At 40.7% G+C, this 20,700-nt stretch overlaps 1 protein-coding gene and 1 pseudogene across 5 annotated transcripts in view; one reads left to right on the top strand and one right to left on the bottom strand.

The window, feature by feature from the left end:
• ube4a (ubiquitination factor E4A (UFD2 homolog, yeast)) overlaps nt 1-20,700 on the bottom strand; it is an 81,135-nt gene that overhangs the window by 54,692 nt on the left and 5,743 nt on the right. For 4 of the 5 annotated variants that reach the window (XM_059956892.1, XM_059956890.1, XM_059956891.1 and 1 more), the window contains 3 exons: nt 12,861-13,022; nt 10,700-10,882; nt 8,660-8,772 (listed from right to left, as the gene is read on the bottom strand). In XM_059956892.1, coding sequence (XP_059812875.1) covers nt 8,660-8,772; nt 10,700-10,882; nt 12,861-12,984 — 420 coding nt within the window. In that variant the 5' untranslated portion in view covers nt 12,985-13,022. Of the gene's footprint in view, nt 1-806; nt 950-8,659; nt 8,773-10,699; nt 10,883-12,860; nt 13,023-20,700 lie in introns of those variants that run through there. The other variant, XM_059956894.1, reaches the window with a different exon arrangement.
• Nucleotides 13,031-18,954, top strand: LOC132385122 (general transcription factor II-I repeat domain-containing protein 2-like; annotated as a pseudogene).

Genomic DNA, 20,700 nt, shown 5'->3' on the forward strand with positions numbered 1-20,700 from the left:
TTTCAGACAAAGGGTAAGGTGGCCAGAATTCCTAGTTCTCTTCATTTCTAAATACTGAAACACAACACTGAACACAAACTCACAACATTGCCCACATGCACCAAGTATAATGTATTCAGAAAGGTACCTGGCAGGGCCGTCCTCTTAGCCCTTTGTAATTTAACTTGGTTCTAGAACCTCTTGCTAGTGCTGTTTGGAATTCCAATAGTATTCAGGGTATTAAGAGAGGGGATAAAATGCACAAGGTTTCCTGATATGCAGACAACTTGTTAGTCTACATTTCAGATTCTAAGGAATCTATTCCTTCCATGTTATCCATATTCTCTGAATTTAGTAGTTTTTCTGGATACAAGTTAAATTTATACAAAAGTGAGTTATTTCCCATTAATAATCATTTGGATCAGTATGAGCAATTATCTTTTAGTATTGCTAAAAATCAATTTACTTATCTTGGTATTAAAGTTACTAAGAATTTTAAAGATCTGTTTAAATGTAATTTTCTCCCATTAATTGATCATACCCAGCAAATACTTTCTAAATGGTCTCCAATGACACTAACATTAATTGGTTGAATTAATGCTATTAAAATGGTAGTTCTACCGAAATTCTTACATATATTTCAAGCAGTTCCTTGATTTGTTCCTAAATGGTTTATTGACAGAATAGATTAAAATTTTATCCTATATTTGGAACAATAAAAATCCTAGACTGAGTAAACTTTTATTACAGAAATTAAAAAAGGATGGTGCTATGGCTTTGCCAAATCTTAGACTGTACTACTGGGCAATTAATATTCGATATATTACCTGTTGGATTCATTATTCAGACATACATGACTGTCCTTTATGGGTGGAATTGGAGAAAAACCTCGGTGAAGGGGTATTCCTTGGCCTCTTTACTGGGAGCTCCTCTTCCTTTTCTGCTAAGTTTGGTAGACAAGACCTTAATCCTATTATTAAACATACGTTAAGAATTTGGTTTCAGTTTCACAGATTTTTTGAATTAAATAATTTTGTCCTTTCTAGTAAAATATATTGTAACTATTTTTTTTTAAAAACCATCAATTTCAGATCAGGCTTTTTTAATTTGGAATACCAAAGGGAAAATAACTTTTTCAGATTTGTTTATAGGGGATTGTTTAATGTCTTTTTCTCAGCTAGCGGATAAATTTGATTTATCTAATGTACGCTTTTTTTTAGATATTTACAAATTAGAATTTTTTTTTAATGTACTTTTCAACAATTTATAAATGGTTATTGAATTTACAAATGATATCGAACGATAAAATTAAAGCTGCCTGGGAACTGGAATTTCAAGAGTTACTTTCAGATAATCAATGGAGTAAAAATTTTCATCTGGTAACTACTTCATCTATTTGTGCCCGCCACTCCTTGATACAGTTCAGGGTAGTGCATCGGGCACATATGTCAAAAGATAAATTAGCCTGTTTTTTTTCCCCAATATTAATCCTATTTGTGATAGACATAATATTCAGGTGGCCACCTTAAGCTCACATGTTTCGGTCATGTATAAAGTTGGGAGAATTTTTGGAAAGATGTTTTTAAAACCTTATCTAAAGCGCTGGATCTGGATTTACAACCAAACTTATTTACAGCTATTTTTGGGACTATTCCATCGGAAGCAGGATATATTCCTGCTTCCACTCAGTGGATGATAGCCTTTTCAACCTTATTGGCTAGGAAAGCCATTTTACTTAAATGGAAGGACCCTAACCCTCCTACCACCTTTTATTGGCTTTCCCCTATCATGTCCTACCTAAGTCTACAGAAAATAAGTCAAACATTGGATACATCGTTTAAATTTGAAGAAATCTGGTGACCTTTTATTCAATATTTTCATATGATCTGATTTTTGTACTGATTCTCTTCCAGCAATTTTTTCAGAACCTTGGATTTGATCAGATTTGATCTTCTCTTCAAGGTCGGCAGAGGAGAGAGTGAAGGAGTGAGGGTGGGGATTGGCTGAGAAGGTAAGCTCTTGGGAGTCTTTTTTCTGTTGTTTTCAGGAACGGTTGATTTAAAAACCGGTCGGGACCAGCCTGCAACACATACCTATAAGGTCTGCAGAGGTGCAGCAAGTGAAACGAATTAGTCAATTTATCAGCCAATATAAGCAAGGTTTGCTCTCGGGGAGTGGTCTTGTCAAGGGAAGTGCCTTGTGAGAAAAGTGCAAGTCTTTGGTGGGGAGGCTGAGGGGAGGGGAGACAACGCCACAGTTTGAGAGGGTGAGAAGTGGCGAAGAAATGACAGGTAAACTGATTCAGTGTGATGCTTGCCTGATGTGGGAGGTCAAGGACACAGCCTCCGGCTGCTACAGCTGTGTTAAGTGTGTCCAGGCTCAGCTCCTGAAGGACCGTATTGGGCACTGGAGAGGCAACTGGATGACCTCAGGTTCATCTGGGAAAACGAGACTTTTCTGGACAGGACCTGCAGTGAGATCATTACAACAAAGATACTGGGGGGGTGCAATGATGAGGAAGGGACGGATGATGGATGCTTGGGAGTATGGGAGACCCCAGGGGATGTACCTCTTGAAAACAGGTTCACCCTCTTGGAAGCTGTCGGGACAGAAGACACTGCCAGACTGAGAGGCGGACAGGTCTGCGAGTCAAAAATTGGCGCTGAAGCAAAGCCGAGGAGACAGACGCCAGGTAGAGCCGTGGTAATAGGGGACTCCATAGTGAGAGGTACAGAAAGGGGTTTCTGTGGCAACAGGCGGGATTTAAGGACGTGTGTTGCCTCTCTAGTGCCAGGATCCAGGACATCACAGACTGATTGCAGGGCATCCTAAGGGTGAAGGTGAACAGCCAGAATTGGTAGTGCATGTTGGCACAAATGACGTTGGGAAGAAGAGGAAAGAAATTCTGCAGCATGACTTCAGAGAACTCGGAAAAAGGCTGAAAAGCAGGACCTCCAGGGTGGTTATCTCCGGTTTGCTTCTAGTTCCTCGTGCTGGTGAGGGCAGGAACAGGGAAATAGGGGATCAAAATGTGTGGCTGAGGAGCTGGTGCAGGAAATAGGGATTCAGATTCTTAGACCACTGGGATCTGTTTTGGTGTAAAGATGAATTGTACAAAAGGGACGGGTTGCACCTTAACAGGTGGGGGACCAGCATTCTGGCAGGCAGGTTTGCCACTGCAACACGGGTTGTGTTTAAACTAGGTAGTGGGGGGAGGAGACGAACTGTAAATAAGGATGGAGTTAAAGGGAAAGAGAATAAGTTAAGAAAGACAACAGAATTAACGGGGCAGAAAATTCAGGAAGGGATCGGACAGTATGGCCAAGTGCAATAGGAAAGTGCAATGTGAAAGGTGAGGGAAGTAATGGATTAAAGGTATTATATATGAATGCACAAAGTGTAAGAAATAAAGTGGATGAGCTTGAGGCTCCGTTGGAAATTGGCAAATATGATGTTGTAGGAATAACAGAGACATGGCTGCAAGAGGACCAGGGCTGGGAAAAGAATATTCAAGGGTATACGTCCTATCGAAAGGACAAACAGGTGGGCAGAGGGGGTGGAGTGGCTCTGTTGGTGAGGAATGAAATTCAGTCCCTTGCAAGGGGTGACATAGAATCAGGAGATGAGGAGTCAGTATGGATAGAACTGAGAAATTATAAGGGCAAAAAGACCCTAATGGGAGTTATCTGCAGGCCCCCAAACAGTAGCCTGAATATAGGGTGCAAGTTGAATGAAGAGTTAAAATTGGCATGTCGCAAAGCTAATGCTACGGTTGTTATGGGGGATTTCAACATGCAGGTAGACAGGGAAAATCAGGTTGGTACTGGACCCCAAGAAAGGGAGTTTATGGAGTGCCTCTGAGATGGATTCTTAGAGCAGCTTGTACTGGAGCCTACCAGGGAGAAGGCAATTCTGGATCTAGTGTTGTGTAATGAACTGGATTTGATAAGGGAACTCGAGGTAAAGGAGCCATTAGGAAGTAGTGACCATAATATGATAAGTTTTAATCTACAATTTGAGAGGGAGAAGGGAAAATCTAAAGTGTCAGTATTACAGTTGAACAATGGGGACTATAGAGCCATGAGGGAGGAGCTGGCCAAAGTTGACTGGAAAGGTACTCTAGCAGGGATGACAGTGGAACAACAATGGCAGGTACTTCTGGGAATAATACAGAAGGTGCAGGATCAGTTCATTCCATAGAGGAAGAAAGATTCTAAGGGGAGTAAGGGGCGAACATGGCTGACAAGGGAAGTCAAGGACAGTATAAAAATTAAAGAGAAGTATAACATAGCAAAGGTGAGTGGGAAGCCAGAGGATTGGGAAACTTTTAAAGAGCAACAGAAGATAACTAAAAAGGCAATATGGGAAGAAAAGATGAAGTATGAAGGTAAGCTAGCCAAGAATATAAGGGAGGATAGTAAAATTTTCTTCAGGTATGTGAAGAGGAAAAAGATTAGTTAAGACCAAAGTTGGGCCCTTGAATACAGAAATGGGTGAAATTATTATGGGGAACAAAGAAATGGCAGACGAGTTGAACTTTGGATCTATCTTCACTAGGTAAGACACAATCTCCCAGATGTAATAGTGGTCAGAGGACCAAGGGTAATGGAGGAACTGAAGGAAATCCACATTAGGCAGAAAATGGTGTTGGGTAGACTGATGGGACTGAAGGCTGATAAATCCCCAGGGCCTGATGGTCTGCATCCCAGGGTCCTTAAGGAGGTGGCTCTAGAAATCGTGGACGCATTCCTGTGAATTGGAGGATAGCTAATGTTATCCCACTTTTTAAGAAAGGAGGGAAAGGGAAAACAGGGAATTATAGACCAGTCAGTCTGACATCAGTGGTGGGGAAGATGCTGGAGTCAATTATAAAAGAGGAAATTACGAAACATTTGGATAGCAGTAATAGGATCCGTCCAAATCAGCATGGATTTACGAAGGGGAAATCATGCTTGACTAATCTTCTGGAATTTTTTGAGGATGTAACTATGAAAATGGACAAGGGAGAGCCAGTGGATGTAGTGTACCTGGACTTTCAGAAAGCCTTTGATAAGGTCCTACATAGGAGATTAGTAGGCAAAATTAGAGCACATGGTATTAAGGGTAGGGTACTAACATGGATAGAAAATTGGTTGGCAGACAGGAAACAGAATAGGGATTAATGGGTCCTTTCAGAATGACAGGCGGTGACGAGTGGGGTACTGCAAGGCTCGGTGCTGGGACTGCAGCTATTTACAATATACATTAATGATTTAGATGAAGGGATTAAAAGTAACATTAGCAAATTTGCAGATGACACAAAGCTGGGTGGTAGCGTGAAATATGAGGAGGATGTTAGGAGAATGCAGGGTGACTTGGACAGGTTGAGTGAGTGGGCAGATGCAGTTTAATGTGGATAAATGTGAGGTTATCCACTTTGGTGGCAAGAACAGCAAGGCAGATTACTATCTGAATGGTGTCAAGTTAGAAAAAGGGGAAGGACAACAAGATCTAGGTGTCCTTGTTCATCAGTTACTACAAGTAAGCACGCAGGTACAGCAGGCAGTGAAGAAAGCTAATGGCTTGTTGGCCTTCATAACAAGGGGAGTTGAGTATAGGAGCAAAGAGGTCCTTCTGCAGTTGTACAGGGCCCTGGTGAGACCACACTTGGGAGTATTGTGTTCAGTTTTGGTCTCCAAATTTGAGGAAGGACACTCTTGCTATTGAGGGAGTGTAGCGTAGGTTCACCAGGTTAATTCCCAGGATGGCGGGACCATCAAATGTTGAAAGATTGGAGCGACTGGGTTTGTATACACTGGAATTTAGAAGGATGAGAGGGGATCTGATTGAAACATATAAGATTATTAAGGGATTGGACACACTAGAGACAGGAAACATGTTCCCGATGTTGGGGGAGTCCAGAGGCCACAGTTTAAGAATAAGGGGTAGGCTATTTAGAACAGAGTTGAGGAAAAACTTTTTCACCCAGAGAATTGTGGATCTGTGGAATGTTCTGCCTCAGAAGGCAGTGGAGGTCAATTCTCTGGATACTTTCAATAAAGAGTTAGATAGAGCTCTTAAAGATAGCAGAGTCAATGGATATGGGGAGAAGACAGGAACGGGGTACTGACAGTGGATGATCAGCCATGATCAGATTGAATGGCGGTGCTGGTTTGAAGGGCCGACTGGCCTACTCCTGCACCTATTGTCTATTCTTCTGGTTTTTCTCTCAGGATGGACTGCCCACCCTTTTTCTCTCTCTGTTTACAATAGTGTTTTTTCTAATTTCTTTCATATAAAAGTTTCTAATAGTCCTTCTTGTCTTCATAAATTGATAAGAGAATTATACATTCTATATCAAATTCATACACTGTAGATCAACACTGTGTGATTCTGATATTGTTTACCTTCAGTATGTACTGCTATTGACATATGTACCAGAGATATTCTCCTCCTGTTTGTATACACACTTTAAAAAAAAAGAGCAATAAAAAAATTTGAAAGAAGAAAGAAAGAAAAAAAATGCTGGATATTGACAAATCTACCTGGTTTATTGGGTCCATTTTAGATTGCAGGCTGTAATAAGAGAGTTCAAAACATGGGGAAGGCCACAATGATACACTGCCTTAAAAGTTTTGTCGCAGAGTTGCTCAGAGTCAAGGCCGTTTGAAGAAACACAAGCTCAGTGGTATATAGTGGAGGTATACAAAACATGGGAACTTAATTCATTTGACTGCAATAGCATACATGTACAAAAGCTAATGTTACTTTTCCCTTGATCATTATCCTTTAGAATCAAAGTGTACTGTGACATGGAAGGTTTCTGTCCACTATGCAAAAGAAAACTTGGTGTCAGTGAAGTGGTCCTTTAGATGAACACAAGGGGTTAGTCATGTCAAGCTGTGCTGAGCTGCCACCAGGGTTGGAGTAGAATTTCTCCAGCGATTTTCTGACTACTCCTAGGGGTTTTACTTCTCTCAAAGACTGGGTGACAGGAATCCAAGAGACTGGAAATGGTCATGTGGGTGCACCACATTTGGATTTGTCCTGCCTTCCTTTCCATTTCAGCATTTGATTTTGAAGCCAAAATAAACATCCAGTGCTTAGCTTTGAACTTTGTATTGTTGAATAGATGTAGTGCTAATAATTAGAGTCCAAGAGATATTCTGAGTGCAATGGCTAAGTTATGAGGAGGGGTTGCCATCCTGCACTGGGGACAGTAACAGAACGTATCTGTCAGATGCAATTTGAGTGGCAGACATTGTTTAAAATAAACAATCATCAGAGAATATAATGCAAGAATTTGTTTTTGAATGTAACAAAACTGTAGCTAGGATTTGCAGATGTGTTGGTTCTAGAATATAGTTTTTTTGTGTGTGCCATACTCTGCCAGAGCTTCGACGACCATTTTTTTTTCCCAAGTGGTTGTCTTGGAGGAAAGATTCTGTGAGTGGTCCCCCATGTTCTTCTCACAGCACAGTGTTCTTTTTTTTACGAGGCTGAGTTGCGAGCTCGACACTCAACCCAGCACAGCATGCCCGGGAACAGCCCGAACTGGATTCACACTTGGTAACCTTCACTCCAGAGTCTGGCACTGATGTCACTGCGCCATCAGCTGGCCATATAAAGTTTCAGCAAGCTTTTTAAAAACAAAACCAAGAATTCTCAGTGCAATAAATGGACTCTTCTTGTTGACAGAAGGGGAGTGGTGGTAAGTGGAAGATATGAGTATGAGAGTCACAGTAAAGAGTTAATTGGTAGTTGGGAAGGAAGACCAGATGGATAAAAGAATTGTGTAAGATATTACGCAATTGCTTTTTTTAAAACCACTCCCCTTCTGTCAAGCAACTGGGTAAGATTAACTCATGTAATATCAAACATGAATTAAAGCTCCTTTGGTTTATTCCCATATTTAATGCATTACATTTCCCTATCATCTACTGGTGAATTTCACTGCAAGTTACATGGGATTTCACACAGCACAGATACAATTAATTACAGGAATCTTTCAATCTTATTCATTTCTAGCTTTTAGTCAGATTCTCCAAGCAGTTAGCAATGATCCTAATACCATTCAGATCAGTTAAATAACCATAGGTCAACAATTATTAAAACAGATCTGCACCAACTTTAGTTTTCCATTATTAATAAAAATGCTGTTAAAACCCATATTGCAAAGTGAAGCATTTCATAGAGTAATACAGCAAGGGAACAGGCCCTTAGGCCCAACTTGCCCATGCCAACCATGATGCCCACACCAAGGCAATCCCATTTGTTCAAGTTCGGCCCATATTCCTCTAAACTTCTATCTCTGTACTTATCCAAATACCTTTTGAATGTTTCTATTGTACTGCCTCAACTTTCTCTGGCAGCTCATTCCATATATACACCACCTTCTGGATGAAGTTGCCTCTCAAATCCCTTTAAAACTTTTCACCTCTCACCTTGAGCTTATGCCCTCCAATTATTTAGGTCCCCATCTCTGGTAAAAATGCCTATGCGTGTTCATCCTATCAACAGCTATCATGATTTTATACACCTCTAAGGTGACCCTTCAATCTCCTATGTTCCAAGGAATATCGTCCTAGTCTGCCCAACCTCTCCCTGTAACTCAGGCCCTCAGGTCCTGGCAGCAGCCTTGTAAATTATCACTGTGCTCTCTCCAGTATTCCTCTAAAAGAACAACTAAAACTATACATACCTGTTCAACATTGTTCATATCAAGCCAGTCCTGTCCATCCAGATCCATTGCCATATCCTCCAAAAACACACAGCGTGGTGGAATTCCATTCCCTCCCTTCAAAATCGGACCACCTATAAATATATCAAAATAACTTTAATGACACTTTTCAGAATTGAGTTAATAAACAGCCTTCATGTAGGGAATAGTAGAATATAGAATACAAGATGGTAGGAAAAAGAGAGTGAGGGACAAAAACAAGAGAAAATCTGCAGATGCTGGAAATTCAAGCAACACACACACACACAGACCGATGAGGGTTTCGGCCTGAAATGCTGACTGTCCACAGGTGCTGTCTAGCCTGCTGAGTTCCTCCAGCATTTTGTGTGTGCTGAGAGGCAAAAATATTTGGGGGGGGGGTGTATGCAGGGGTGGAAGACAAAGTAGAAATCAGTCTTTATCAAGTAGCCTATAACAGACCAAGACATGTTGTGGAGGACACAGTAACAGAGCTCATGTTCAATGGCGCTTCCTTCAACCAAGCATGCTATATTTACTAAATTATGTCACAATATTTCTGTTTCAAATCTGATATTACACAATGCTTGGCAAAACGTTTTCTTAACAAGTGCATGACCAATAATAAGCTACTATATTTCTCTCTCCACAGATGTCTTACCTGTTAAGTATTTCAAACAGTTTCTGCTTTTGTTGTGGGTTAACTTGTATAGTCTTCTATAGTACAGAGAGATTTTTTTTCTTGTGAGTAAACTAGGTATTAGAGATAAACTGAGGAATTAACATTGAACTAGGCATTGATAGCAACAGCTATTTCACTACTGAAAATTATGAAAGATTAAGTTTACATTTGCTTGACTTATTTAAGTAACTTTCAATTCATAAGCTCAAAAATCAGAACAGTAAGCTTTAGATTATTTCCACTCAGCAATAAACTTATTTACACTTGTAGACTTGTAAACTTCTGTTTTTAAAATGTACTGATCTAATAATTGCAGGGCCACAGTTAAAGAGCATTAGCTCAGGCCAGCTCAATAGCAAACTGGCAGCCTTGTGCAGATACAAGAAATAGTAAATAACTCTGGTGCAGCCTTGAATGATTTTCCAAGGACTGGGATTCAAGAACATTGCTGGGACAGAAGAGGAATACTGCTTTGTATTTTATGTACAACATATTTTATCTAATGTCATCCTGGTAAGGGTGCAGGTGCAATCTCAAAGGCTCTTCAAACTGCTTTAGACCACCTGGACAACACAAACGCTTATGTCAAGATGCTGTTCATCAACTATAGTTCAGCATTTAATACCATCATTCCCACAATCCTGTTGGGAAGTTGCAGATCCTCGGCCTCTATACCTCCCTCTGCGATTGGATCCTCTACTTCCTAACCACACCATAATATGGGTGGATTGGTGATAACATATCCTTCTTGCTGACAATCAATACTGGTGCACCTCAGGAGTGTATGCTTAACTCTGGTATGAGGGGGCTACTGCACAGGACCAAAAGAAGCTGCAGATGGTTGTAAAACCAGTCAGTTCCATCTTGGGTACTAGCCTACAAAGTACCCAGGATATCTTCAAGGAGCGGTGTCTCAGAAAGGCAGCATCCATTATAAAGGACCTCCAGAACTCAGGGCTTGCCCTTTTCTCACTGTTACCATCAGGCAGGAGGTACAGAAGCCTGACGGCACACACTCGGCAATTCAGGAACAGCTTCTTCCCCTCTGCCATCCGATTCCTAAATGGACATTGAACCCTTGGACAATACTCCACTTTTTAAAATATATTATTTCTTTTTTCTGCATGATTTTTATACTGTAATTGATTTACTTATTTATTATTATTATATTTTGTTTTTTTCTTCTAGATAATGTATTGCATTGAACTGCTGCTGCTAAATTAACAAATTTCACAACACATGCCGGTGATAAATAAACCCGATTCTGATTCTGCATAAATTTAAATTGTTCCCGTCGTCAATACTAACATTCCTCAGCAGGATTACAAAATGCACATAAGCAAAGCACACTTGAAACTTACTGTTGTCAAGTGTAATAAGAAAGATGCGCTGAAGCATGTGGTTGATGTTGAGTTGTTCACATATCTCCTTTTGGGAACGAAATGCACGATTCGAATCTGCAATCGAATCATTGTCAATGCTCTCAATACTACTGACGTCAGAATCTTCACTGTCAAAAGCTTCTTCTGTTGATCCTGGATGGGCTGAAATAAATCACACACCATTTGTGCGTTCACAAAAGGATTGGATTTTACTGACAGACATATGCCCAAGTTTCAACTGACATACTCAGTTAGCTGATTTCATTTGATATAAACTCTAGAAGTTTTCATATCCAGTGAGCACAGAGTCAAAATTAGATGCATCCTTACCCCACTCAATGCACTTCCTCGTGTATCCTGTAGTTGCAAATCTATAGAACTTTTACATTACCATTTACTACCTTGAAATTCCTTGGTTATTAACACCAAAATTTTACTTCCCTATCCCTGTATTCTGTGAATTATGAAGCACACAAGTTCAGCTTCTACCTTTGTGCTGTGTACAGTGGTAGGCAAATATCCATAATCTTTTGCTTCCCTTTCACCACACCAGCATCCACTAGTGTATAAAAACAAGGGCAAGGCCAAGCTCCAAATAACTAAGGCTAAACTTATCCTTCAATTTCCTCAACTTTTTTTTTGCTTCTAATAGGGATTCTTTTTTTCATAAATACAACACGTTCAATGGAAAATCCACATTATTAACAATTTAATTCCTCCAAGAGCACCATAACCTAGTCATTGGGTTTGGAGGCTTGCATGCCTCAACACTGGCTGGATTCAGGGCTTTATGTTTTAGCTCTTTGTCGGGTTACTCATGCCAAACAGGTCAAAGTGCAGAGGCCAGATGAAGAGTGATCCACCGGTCCTCCAGATTTGGGGACTTCACCTCAAGGCCAACAACCCTGACTGGTAAAACAAAATTGTTACAGCAATAGCAGATCCTTCTACATCTGAGTGCAATGGTATTGCTGAGTCTCCACCCAGGACTTGCATGACTGACAGTAGTGAAAACATCACCATGTTTTACATCATCATGTAAACTTTCAAGTTTATTAAATTAATTTATCTTATCTACTACTTAACTAGGAATATTGAACAAGCAGAAACACGGCTCCAATTACTTGAGATAAAATATCACACCCCAGGCTCAAGGTGAGAAATGATCCATTACTGATTTATTATGCTGTTAACCCAAAAGTTACTTCAGTATACCATGAAATACATAACATTATATTAACTCTTTGGAATCTCAAACAATGAGTAATGATGTTGAATAATACAGTGGTAGTCAGGATATGTGAACCAGAATTTGCTAACTTGAAAGGCAATTTAAATTAAAAATGGCAATCGTATAATGTGAAGATGAGAGAGTGGCATTACCTATTTTACAATAGGAAAGCCAACACTGATGTTAATCTTTTCTGCTGCTAAAAGTGCTTTCAAATATAAAGAAGGCAGTTACAAAATTTACATGTTGAGAACTCAGGACATGCTTTTTTCACACTGTTACCATCAGGTAGGAGGTACAGAAGCCTGAAGGTACACACTCAGCAATTCACAAACAGCTTCTTCCCCTCTGCCATCTGATTCCTAAATGGACATTGAACCCATGAACACTACCTCATGCAAGTGATATTAAATCTGATTCTGACTCTCCCATCTGACCACGTCACTTCTGATGAATTGTAATGAACTATACTACAAGTACACAATAGTCTATGGTGTGAAATCCGTAAAACTAAATATGAAAGCAGCCAGATTGATATGGTTGGTCTGCATCTGACTCTTGCACTAACTGACTGATACATCGAGAAATAGCAATACATCCTGATACACCACAGATGCCCAGATCTCTGTACTGTAACAAATAAAAAAAACTGAGAATCAACACAAGATATTTGAAATCTTTGAGCCTCACCCAAACCATGCATTCACGTGAAAAGTTGTCACAGTATACATATATCTGCTCATTTTACCTACTCGCTTCCTGTATTTTCTAAAGCTGTTGTTAAATTCATATTTTAATATACCCCAAGACGGAAAATGAAGGGTTACAGGCAGGTGAACTACACAAGTTTTGCAAGCCCTGCTGGTAATTAATTGGGAAACAGTCTCAAATGACCTCTAATATACTTACCTGGTGGGACTTCAGGGATATGCTGCTTTTGGACAGAGGCAAATTGCTTGGCATCAGCCACAGAACTGAAGAGAGCTGCAAAGGGGTTGCTAGATATGTTATTGTTATTCTCCTGGTCAGTCATTTCTCTTCAAAGCCCAATCCATTCAGCTTCAGAACAGGCTGTGAGGAATATAATGTAAAGCACACATAAATTAGTCACCATTGTCAGTAATGCTGACACAGAAAACTATTTGGGCATATCACAATATGCAGAAACACCAACACAAAAAAAAGCACAAAACTGCACTAAGCTGTTCTGTCCAATAATCTGATGATAATCATACTTGCTTCTAAATTAAGTAAACAAGCTTTCAGTCAAATAACCTGCTTTTGGCTAATCTGAACTACCTTACCTACAGATTGTAGAGAACCAAAATAAGAACTGTGGTCCAAAGTTTGCACTTCACACTCAATAGTCATCTTACCGTAAGTTCCAGTGTATAAGCCGACCTGGAGTATAGGCCGACTCCCCATTTTCAAGGTTAAAAAAGTGACTTTTTCATGTTACCTTTGTATAAGCTGACCCCTTTTGTAGAGGTTTTTGATTTAACCAGAACAGATCACAAGATCTCACATGCTGGTAATCGGCTTTGCCGGATCCAGAACCTGGAAATTTTGTGAACCAGTACCTCCTAAGAAAATAGGTCTACACATTGTAGAATGTTATAAGCGAGTTCTTAATAAACAAATCAGGGAGGGAAATTTTGGATTAGGTTCCCAATGGTAAAGAATCCTCTGAAATATCACCCCGTGAAACCATTTAGCGCCCATCGTAATCTCATTAAGACATAACACGAAGTGGCGGGATCAGTACGTGTACTCAGTATTGAGTTTGTGACCACCATGTACAAAAATTAAAACAAATGCGATATGATGCTGGCTTCAAGCTGAAGGTTGTTGATTTTGCTAAAGGAACGAATAATTCTGCAGCTGCTAAAAAGTTTAGTGTAAACAAGAAACAAGTGAGAGAGGGTAGAAAGGCAGAGGACACGCTGAGGGAAATGCCAAAGATGGAATGTGCAAACCGCAGGAAAACATGCCAGTGGCTAGAACTAGAAGAAAAAGTTTTAGAGTGGGTGAATCACCAGTGATCGCCTGGATACATTGTTACCAGAGAAATGATTCCACTTCAAGTGTTGAAAAGGGCCGAAAAACACCATGAGGTCAGTGAAAATTTCAAAGCTACACGAAGTTGGTGCGCCCAATTTATGAATAGATGTGATCTTGTGTTGAGACAAAAAAACAATGATTGCTCAGAAAATTCCCGTGGGGTGTTGTTTACGTTCAAGAACGCTGCTGGATGAACAAAGCGGGTTGCTTGAAGTGGGTTAAAGAGGTGTGGCATCGACGTCCCGAAGGTTTCAGGAAGGAAAAGTCGCTACTTGTCTGGGACGTGTTCAAAGTGCACTTGTCAGGTGAGACAAAAGCAGCATTGAAAGCTGAAAATACGGACATTGCAGTCATCCCCGGTGGTTTGATGTCCGTGCTCCAGCCATTAGACGCGAGTTTAAACAAACCATTCAAAGAATTCATGCGTCGACAGTGGAACAACTTTGACTCAAAAACAGCCAATAAATACGACCCGCCTGCGTATTCGTTTTTCTAAAGTTGACACCCTCTATATAAGCCGACCCCCTAATTTTAGGACCAAAATGTAGGACCAATTTCTCAGCTGATACACAAATTTACAGTAATACAAATTGTGCCAGTTTTGAGAAGGTTTTTTCTTTCATCCACCATCTCCTCCCCATCCATGAAAAAAATACGTAAACACACTATAGCATATATGTCAAACTCAAGGCCCACGGGCCAAATCCAGCCCGCGGTGGAATTATCTTTGGGCCACGAGATAATATCTAATTACTATTAAAGCTGACCCCAGTAATCGAAGCGCCTATGGTGTATGATATGGCTAATGCTGAGTTTATTCAGGTACCAGGTTTTCAGGGTTTTTAGTGTTTATCAGTTTCCCTGGTTTATTTCCTGAATATCATTAATGAATACATTTTTCTCTATTAGAGCTGGCCCGCCGGTATATTGCATGCACCACTAATACTACAAATCCCACAATGCACTGCCAGTGCATTGCTCGCGCTTGCCTTACTCTCTCATCAGCATCCTTATGGCGCTAGTCACGTGTGGTCAACTTTCAGCTCCCTCACCCCAAAAATGGCTGAACGAAAGGTGGACTTTGAAAACAGGGGTTTTCAAGGCAGGTGGGAGGCAGAGTATATGTTCGCAGATATAAAGGGCAAACCTGTTTGTCTTGTGTGCGGAGACTGTAATTAAAGAATATAACGTAAGACGACACTATGAAATGAAACACCACGACAAATACAAGCATCTGGACAAGAAACAGAAGCTCCAGAAGGTAGAAGAGTTGAAAAGAAGTCTGGCGTCACAGCAGGCTATGGTCACAAAAGCCAAAACACAAAGTGAGGCTGCTATAAAGGCTAGTTTTATTGTGGCAGCAGAGATCGCTAAATCAGCCCGGCCCTTTACCGAGGGAGAATTTGTTAAAAACTGCATGATGAAAGTTTGCGAAGTCGTGTGCCCAGATAAAAGGCAAGCATTTTCAAATGTGAGGCTGAGCAGAAACACCGTTGCTGACCGTGTACGTGCGCTTGCCACCAATCTACAACAACAGCTGGTGGGGAAGGGAAGAGATTTCATCGCATATTCCCTTGCTGTGGATGAGAGCAGGGACACTTCTGATACTGCCCAATTGTCAATTTTCATTCGTGGAGTGGACTCAAGTCTGTGTGTAACAGAGGAACTTTTGGGATTAAGATCAATGCATGGCACAACTACTGGAAAAGATCTCTTTGAAGAGGTATCCAGATGTGTAAATATAATGAGGCTGCCTTGGGATAAACTTGTGGGACTGACGACAGATGAAGCACCCGCGATGTGCGGTCAAAAGAGTGGAATGGTGGGCAGGATCCGGGAGAAGATGCGGGAGGAAAACGGCGCAGGTGAGCTGACAGCTTATCACTGCATCATACACCAGGAATCGTTGTGTGGCAAAGCCTTGAAAATGGAACATATAATGAGCACCATAACACGAGCAGTTAACTTCATAAGAGCCAAAGGTTTAAATCACCGTGAGTTCAAGTCATTTCTGGAGGAGTTGGGTTCAGAATATAATGATTTGCCCTATCACACAGAGGTGCGATGGTTAAGCCAAGGAAAAATGCTGAAAAGATGTTTCGAGTCGCGTGAGGAGATCTGTCAGTTCATGGAAAGCAAAGGGAAAGACACAACAGAGCTCCGGGATAAAAAGTTACTTTGTGAAATGGCGTTTCTGTGTGACATCACGAGCCATCTCAATGCGCTCAACCTGCAGCTTCAGGGGTGGGGTCGTGTGATCACAGACATGTACGTTGCAGCGAGGGCTTTTAAAACCAAGCTGCACCTGTGGGAGACGCAGATGCAGGAAGAAAACTTGAGCCATTTTCCGTGTTGCCAAACTATGAAAGAGCAGGTTTCTACCGCAGTGTTCCCACGTGCAAAGTTTGCTGAAAAACTTAGCATACTTGGTGCTGACTTCACACGGTGATTTGCCGACTTTGAAGCCCAAAAAAGCAGGTTTGAACTGCTCAGTAATCCATTTGCAGCTGACGTGGAAAGCGCACCAACCAACATACAAATGGAGCTGATTGAACTCCAATGTAGTGACACACTCAAGGCAAAGTATGACTCGGTGGGCGCTGCACTGTTTCTACGTTTCATTCCCGACACAATGCCCCAGCTGCGTACCCAAGCTGCGCAAATGCTCTCTATGTTTGGCAGCACATATCTGTGTGAACAACTGTTCTCTTTGATGAAGATAAACAAAACATCACACAGGAGTCGTCTTTCTGATGAACACCTTCACTCAATTCTGAGGATTTCCTCAGCTCAGAGCCTGACTCCAAACATTGATGAACTTGCATCCAAGATGAAATGCCAAGTATCTGGCTTAGACTAGTGTGAATCACAGAGTGTTGGACTGTGGAAAAATGTTTTCATTAGAAATTACTCCGGAAAAGCTGCAGATAAAGCCATAAGAAATAAATGCAACTGATTTTTTATTTATTTAATGTTCAATGTTGTTTTTGTAGGCAATAACCTAAGCTTTGTTAGTTCCAGGTTAATATGTGTAATAAATTCATTTCAATAAGTTTTGCAATAAACGCTGAACCAGTCCGGCCCTCGACTTGCACCGATTTTTAAATTTTGGCCCACTGTGTATTTGAGTTTGACTCCCCTGCGTTAGGTCTACATTTGTGTTTGCTAATGCTTGATTTCAAACGGTTTATTAATGGAAAAGGTATGGCTCCCAAAACAATCTCAGCCGAAATAGCATCGTTTCTTTCTCGTTGCCTACTTTCTTGTAATCTATGTCTGTCAGTTAATACCAATCATAAAAAGAATGCTTGCTAGGCAATCTGCTTCATAAAAAACGAAATTCGTAAAGTGAAACAATTTTAGATATAGCAGAGACTGAGACACATGAGAGCAGGTTGAAAAAATGAAGGCAACGAAAGCTGTGGGAGCACGCGCGCGTACAACTGATCCGGCTCACATGAAGTCGCATTTTTCTCAATCCGGCCCGTGACCTAAAATGAGTTTGACACCCCTGCACTATAGTAACAAGGGCATCTTTAGCTCCCTGTTGAGAAATATTAGTATGCTACCCTGTAATGTGGAGAAGAACACAGACTGATTTTCTTCAGCAAACCATGGCTCTGAAATCAATTTTAAATGTTAAAACTGCTGTCCTGGACAAGATCAGCTGCCAAAGGACAAACCAAAGACCTGAATGATCAGCATGTCTCAGTACCACAAAGAATTGTGTTTTAAGAAAATTCTTAATTTAAACTAAGTAGCAGGAAGATTCCTTAAAAACTCTAGTCTGTAAAAGGTTAAGCTGGACTTCTGGACACTTCTCATAGACACTGAGATGTGAAGAATTTCATATTAAGGCAATGTCTAGAGTTCCACATGAAAAACTATTGATTACAAAAACAACTTCCAGTTGACCTTGGAGAAAATGTGTCAATAACTGAAGCACATCTATTCCAAATGTTACTTCTGTATCTAAATTTGTAATGATGCAATCAGGATATTGCTTAGCCTACACTTTGGAATACTGTGTGAAGTTCTGGTCACTACAGTATTGAAATGATGTGGTAACGCTAGGAGTGCAGAGGAAATTCACCAGGATGTTGCCTTGAATGTAGGGCTTTAGATACAGGGAGATATTGGATAGGCTGGGTTTGTTCACAATGTAGCAGGTTGAAGCATGATGTTGTAGGTTTATAAAATTATGAAACACATAGGTAGGGTGGGTAGTCAGATTTTTACCCCAGAGTAGGAGAAAGCTTGAAGATGTAGGTTTCAGATGAAGGGGGTATGTATAAAGAAGATTTGAGAAGCAAGATGGATCATGAAGCCACTATTGACAATGAGAGAAGTATACTACATGGAACTATATGAAGATGCCAGTGGTGGTATGGGCAGGCACAATTACAGTGTTTAAAGTGCATTCAGACAGGTGCATGGTTAGGAAAGGAATAAAGGGATATGAATCAAATGAAGGAAAATAGAGAGGCATAGACAGGTATCTCAGACTGCAATCATGAGTTGGGCCAAAGGGCCTGTTTTCATGTTGTATGACTATGAGAAACTGTGCTGCTGCAGCATGAATTCAAGAACAATTAACGTAAAATGTGAAATTAGAAAACAGCAATTTAAGGTAGTAAAGAGACTGAAAGGGTAGTCTTTCAGTGAACAAACCTAGAAGGCCATCTTTCAAAGGTTCTTGAGATCTAATGAGAAGTCCAAGCACAAAATGCAGGATATGAATAGAGACCAATGATCAGATTAATGGATTATTTTGAAAACCAATCTCAAATATTTTGAATTATGCTTGATATGCTAAATTTGCATGCCAATTTTCACAATCTTCTTGCCACTCTGTAACTTTATAGATAAGTTTTACATAAAAATAATTCTACCCTTTCACATTATTCAATATTTTGGAATTACATGAGTGTAAATACATGGAGAATTATTCAAAGACTCAATGAAAGAAGACTCCATAATATCATTGAAATACACAGGTCCATAGTTCCCTGAAAGTAGATGGGGTGTTAAAGAAGGTGCTTTGGTTGGGGTGTTGGTTATAAGAATAAGGAAGTCATGCTTATAGTCAGAAAAACTTTAGTCAGGCTTGTGATTATTGCATGAAGTTCTGGTTGCCCCATTGTAGGAGAGATGTGGAGACTGTAGAAGGGGGCGCGCGGGGGGGGGGGGGGGTGGAAATTTAAAAAAAAAGAAAGAAGGGGTTTACCAGGATGCTGTCTGGATTAGTAGATATGAGCTACAAGAAAAGGTTGCACAAACTTAGGTTATTCTCTCAGAGAATATCTGAATGCAACTGGAGACATACAGAGCTTCTTAAAATTATGGGAGTTACAGATACGGTAAGCTGGCCGGTGGTGTAGCGGCATCAGCACTGGACTTCAAAACAAATACATGTTTCCCCCGCTTTTCGAAGGTAAAGCGTTCCTATGAAACAGCGCGTAAGCCGGAGTGTCATAAGTGAAGAAGCAATTACCATTTATTTATATGGGAAAAATTTGTGAGTGTTCACAGACCCAAAAAATAACCTACAAAATCATGCCACAAGTGCTCCCGGCAGAAGCACTTTTTCCAGTAACCTTTAAGCTATGAAACTACTGAATAACACACAAAAATACACAGCCTATATAAAGAAGAAATAATGTACGTACAGTGTAGTTTCACTCACTGGAATCGGTAAGACTGTGAACACACTGATGATGGTGTGTTAGGCTGAGTCGTCGGAGGTTGGGGTGGAGGGAGGTAGAGGAGACTGGGGTGTCATCTCATTGTCGTCTGTTTCCTTCAGGGCAGGCAGGTCACCTTCTTCCATGTCTGCCTGCCTGCCTCACTGTCGAAGGTCGAGGTTTGTCGTCTGCTGTGGCTGATGTGGAAGGCTTGAAAAACGACGGTATGCTTGACTGCTTAGCCTCGCGCATTTTTCTATCATACAGTTCTTTGTAAGTGCTCAAACAATGCCCTAAATCTACGTACCCTTTCAAAATTAAAGTCATACTTTTCTGCAATCATTGCAGCGTTGTCAATCGAAGTGAAATCTCACACAATTGCTTCACATTCAGTTCCTGGACGTCTTCGCTTTCTGGCCGTTCACTACGCGTTCAGCTTCAATTGTTATCCTTTCCTCTTCATCAGCTCTTCATCTGTCAGTTCTTGGTCATGGGATGCCAAAATCTCTTCAACATCATCTTCGTCAACTTCCATAAACCCTCAGCCAAACTCACTATGTCCTTACTTTGTTCACCATGATCGAAACGCCTTATTATGTCTAGTTTTACACTAAGTGTAACACCCTTACGCGCTCTTTTAGGCTTTTCCAATACCTTGGAACTCATCTTGCTAATGGATGCACAAAATAAATCAACATAAAGCACAGATGCTCACAGGCACGTGTTTAAGCAATGCCGGCTAGAATGCAGTTCCGGGGGAGGAGCTCAGCTGCTCGGTGTGCGCGCTGCCTTTTTTCATAACAGTGAAAACACCTTCTGTTAGCGAAAACAGGTAACTAATGTAGGTCTGTTGTAACAGCGAGTTGTCGGAAAGCGAATATTCGAAAAATGGGGGACATCTGCAGTCCCAGATTCAAATCCAGCCAGCTCCTTGCACACTTTCCATCTGTGCTGGGTTGAGCACAAAACTAGCAGCTCATCAAAAAAAAAACAGACAAATGCTA

Source organism: Hypanus sabinus, chromosome X2 (genome assembly GCF_030144855.1).
Source record: "Hypanus sabinus isolate sHypSab1 chromosome X2, sHypSab1.hap1, whole genome shotgun sequence".
Classification (NCBI taxonomy): domain Eukaryota; kingdom Metazoa; phylum Chordata; class Chondrichthyes; order Myliobatiformes; family Dasyatidae; genus Hypanus; species Hypanus sabinus.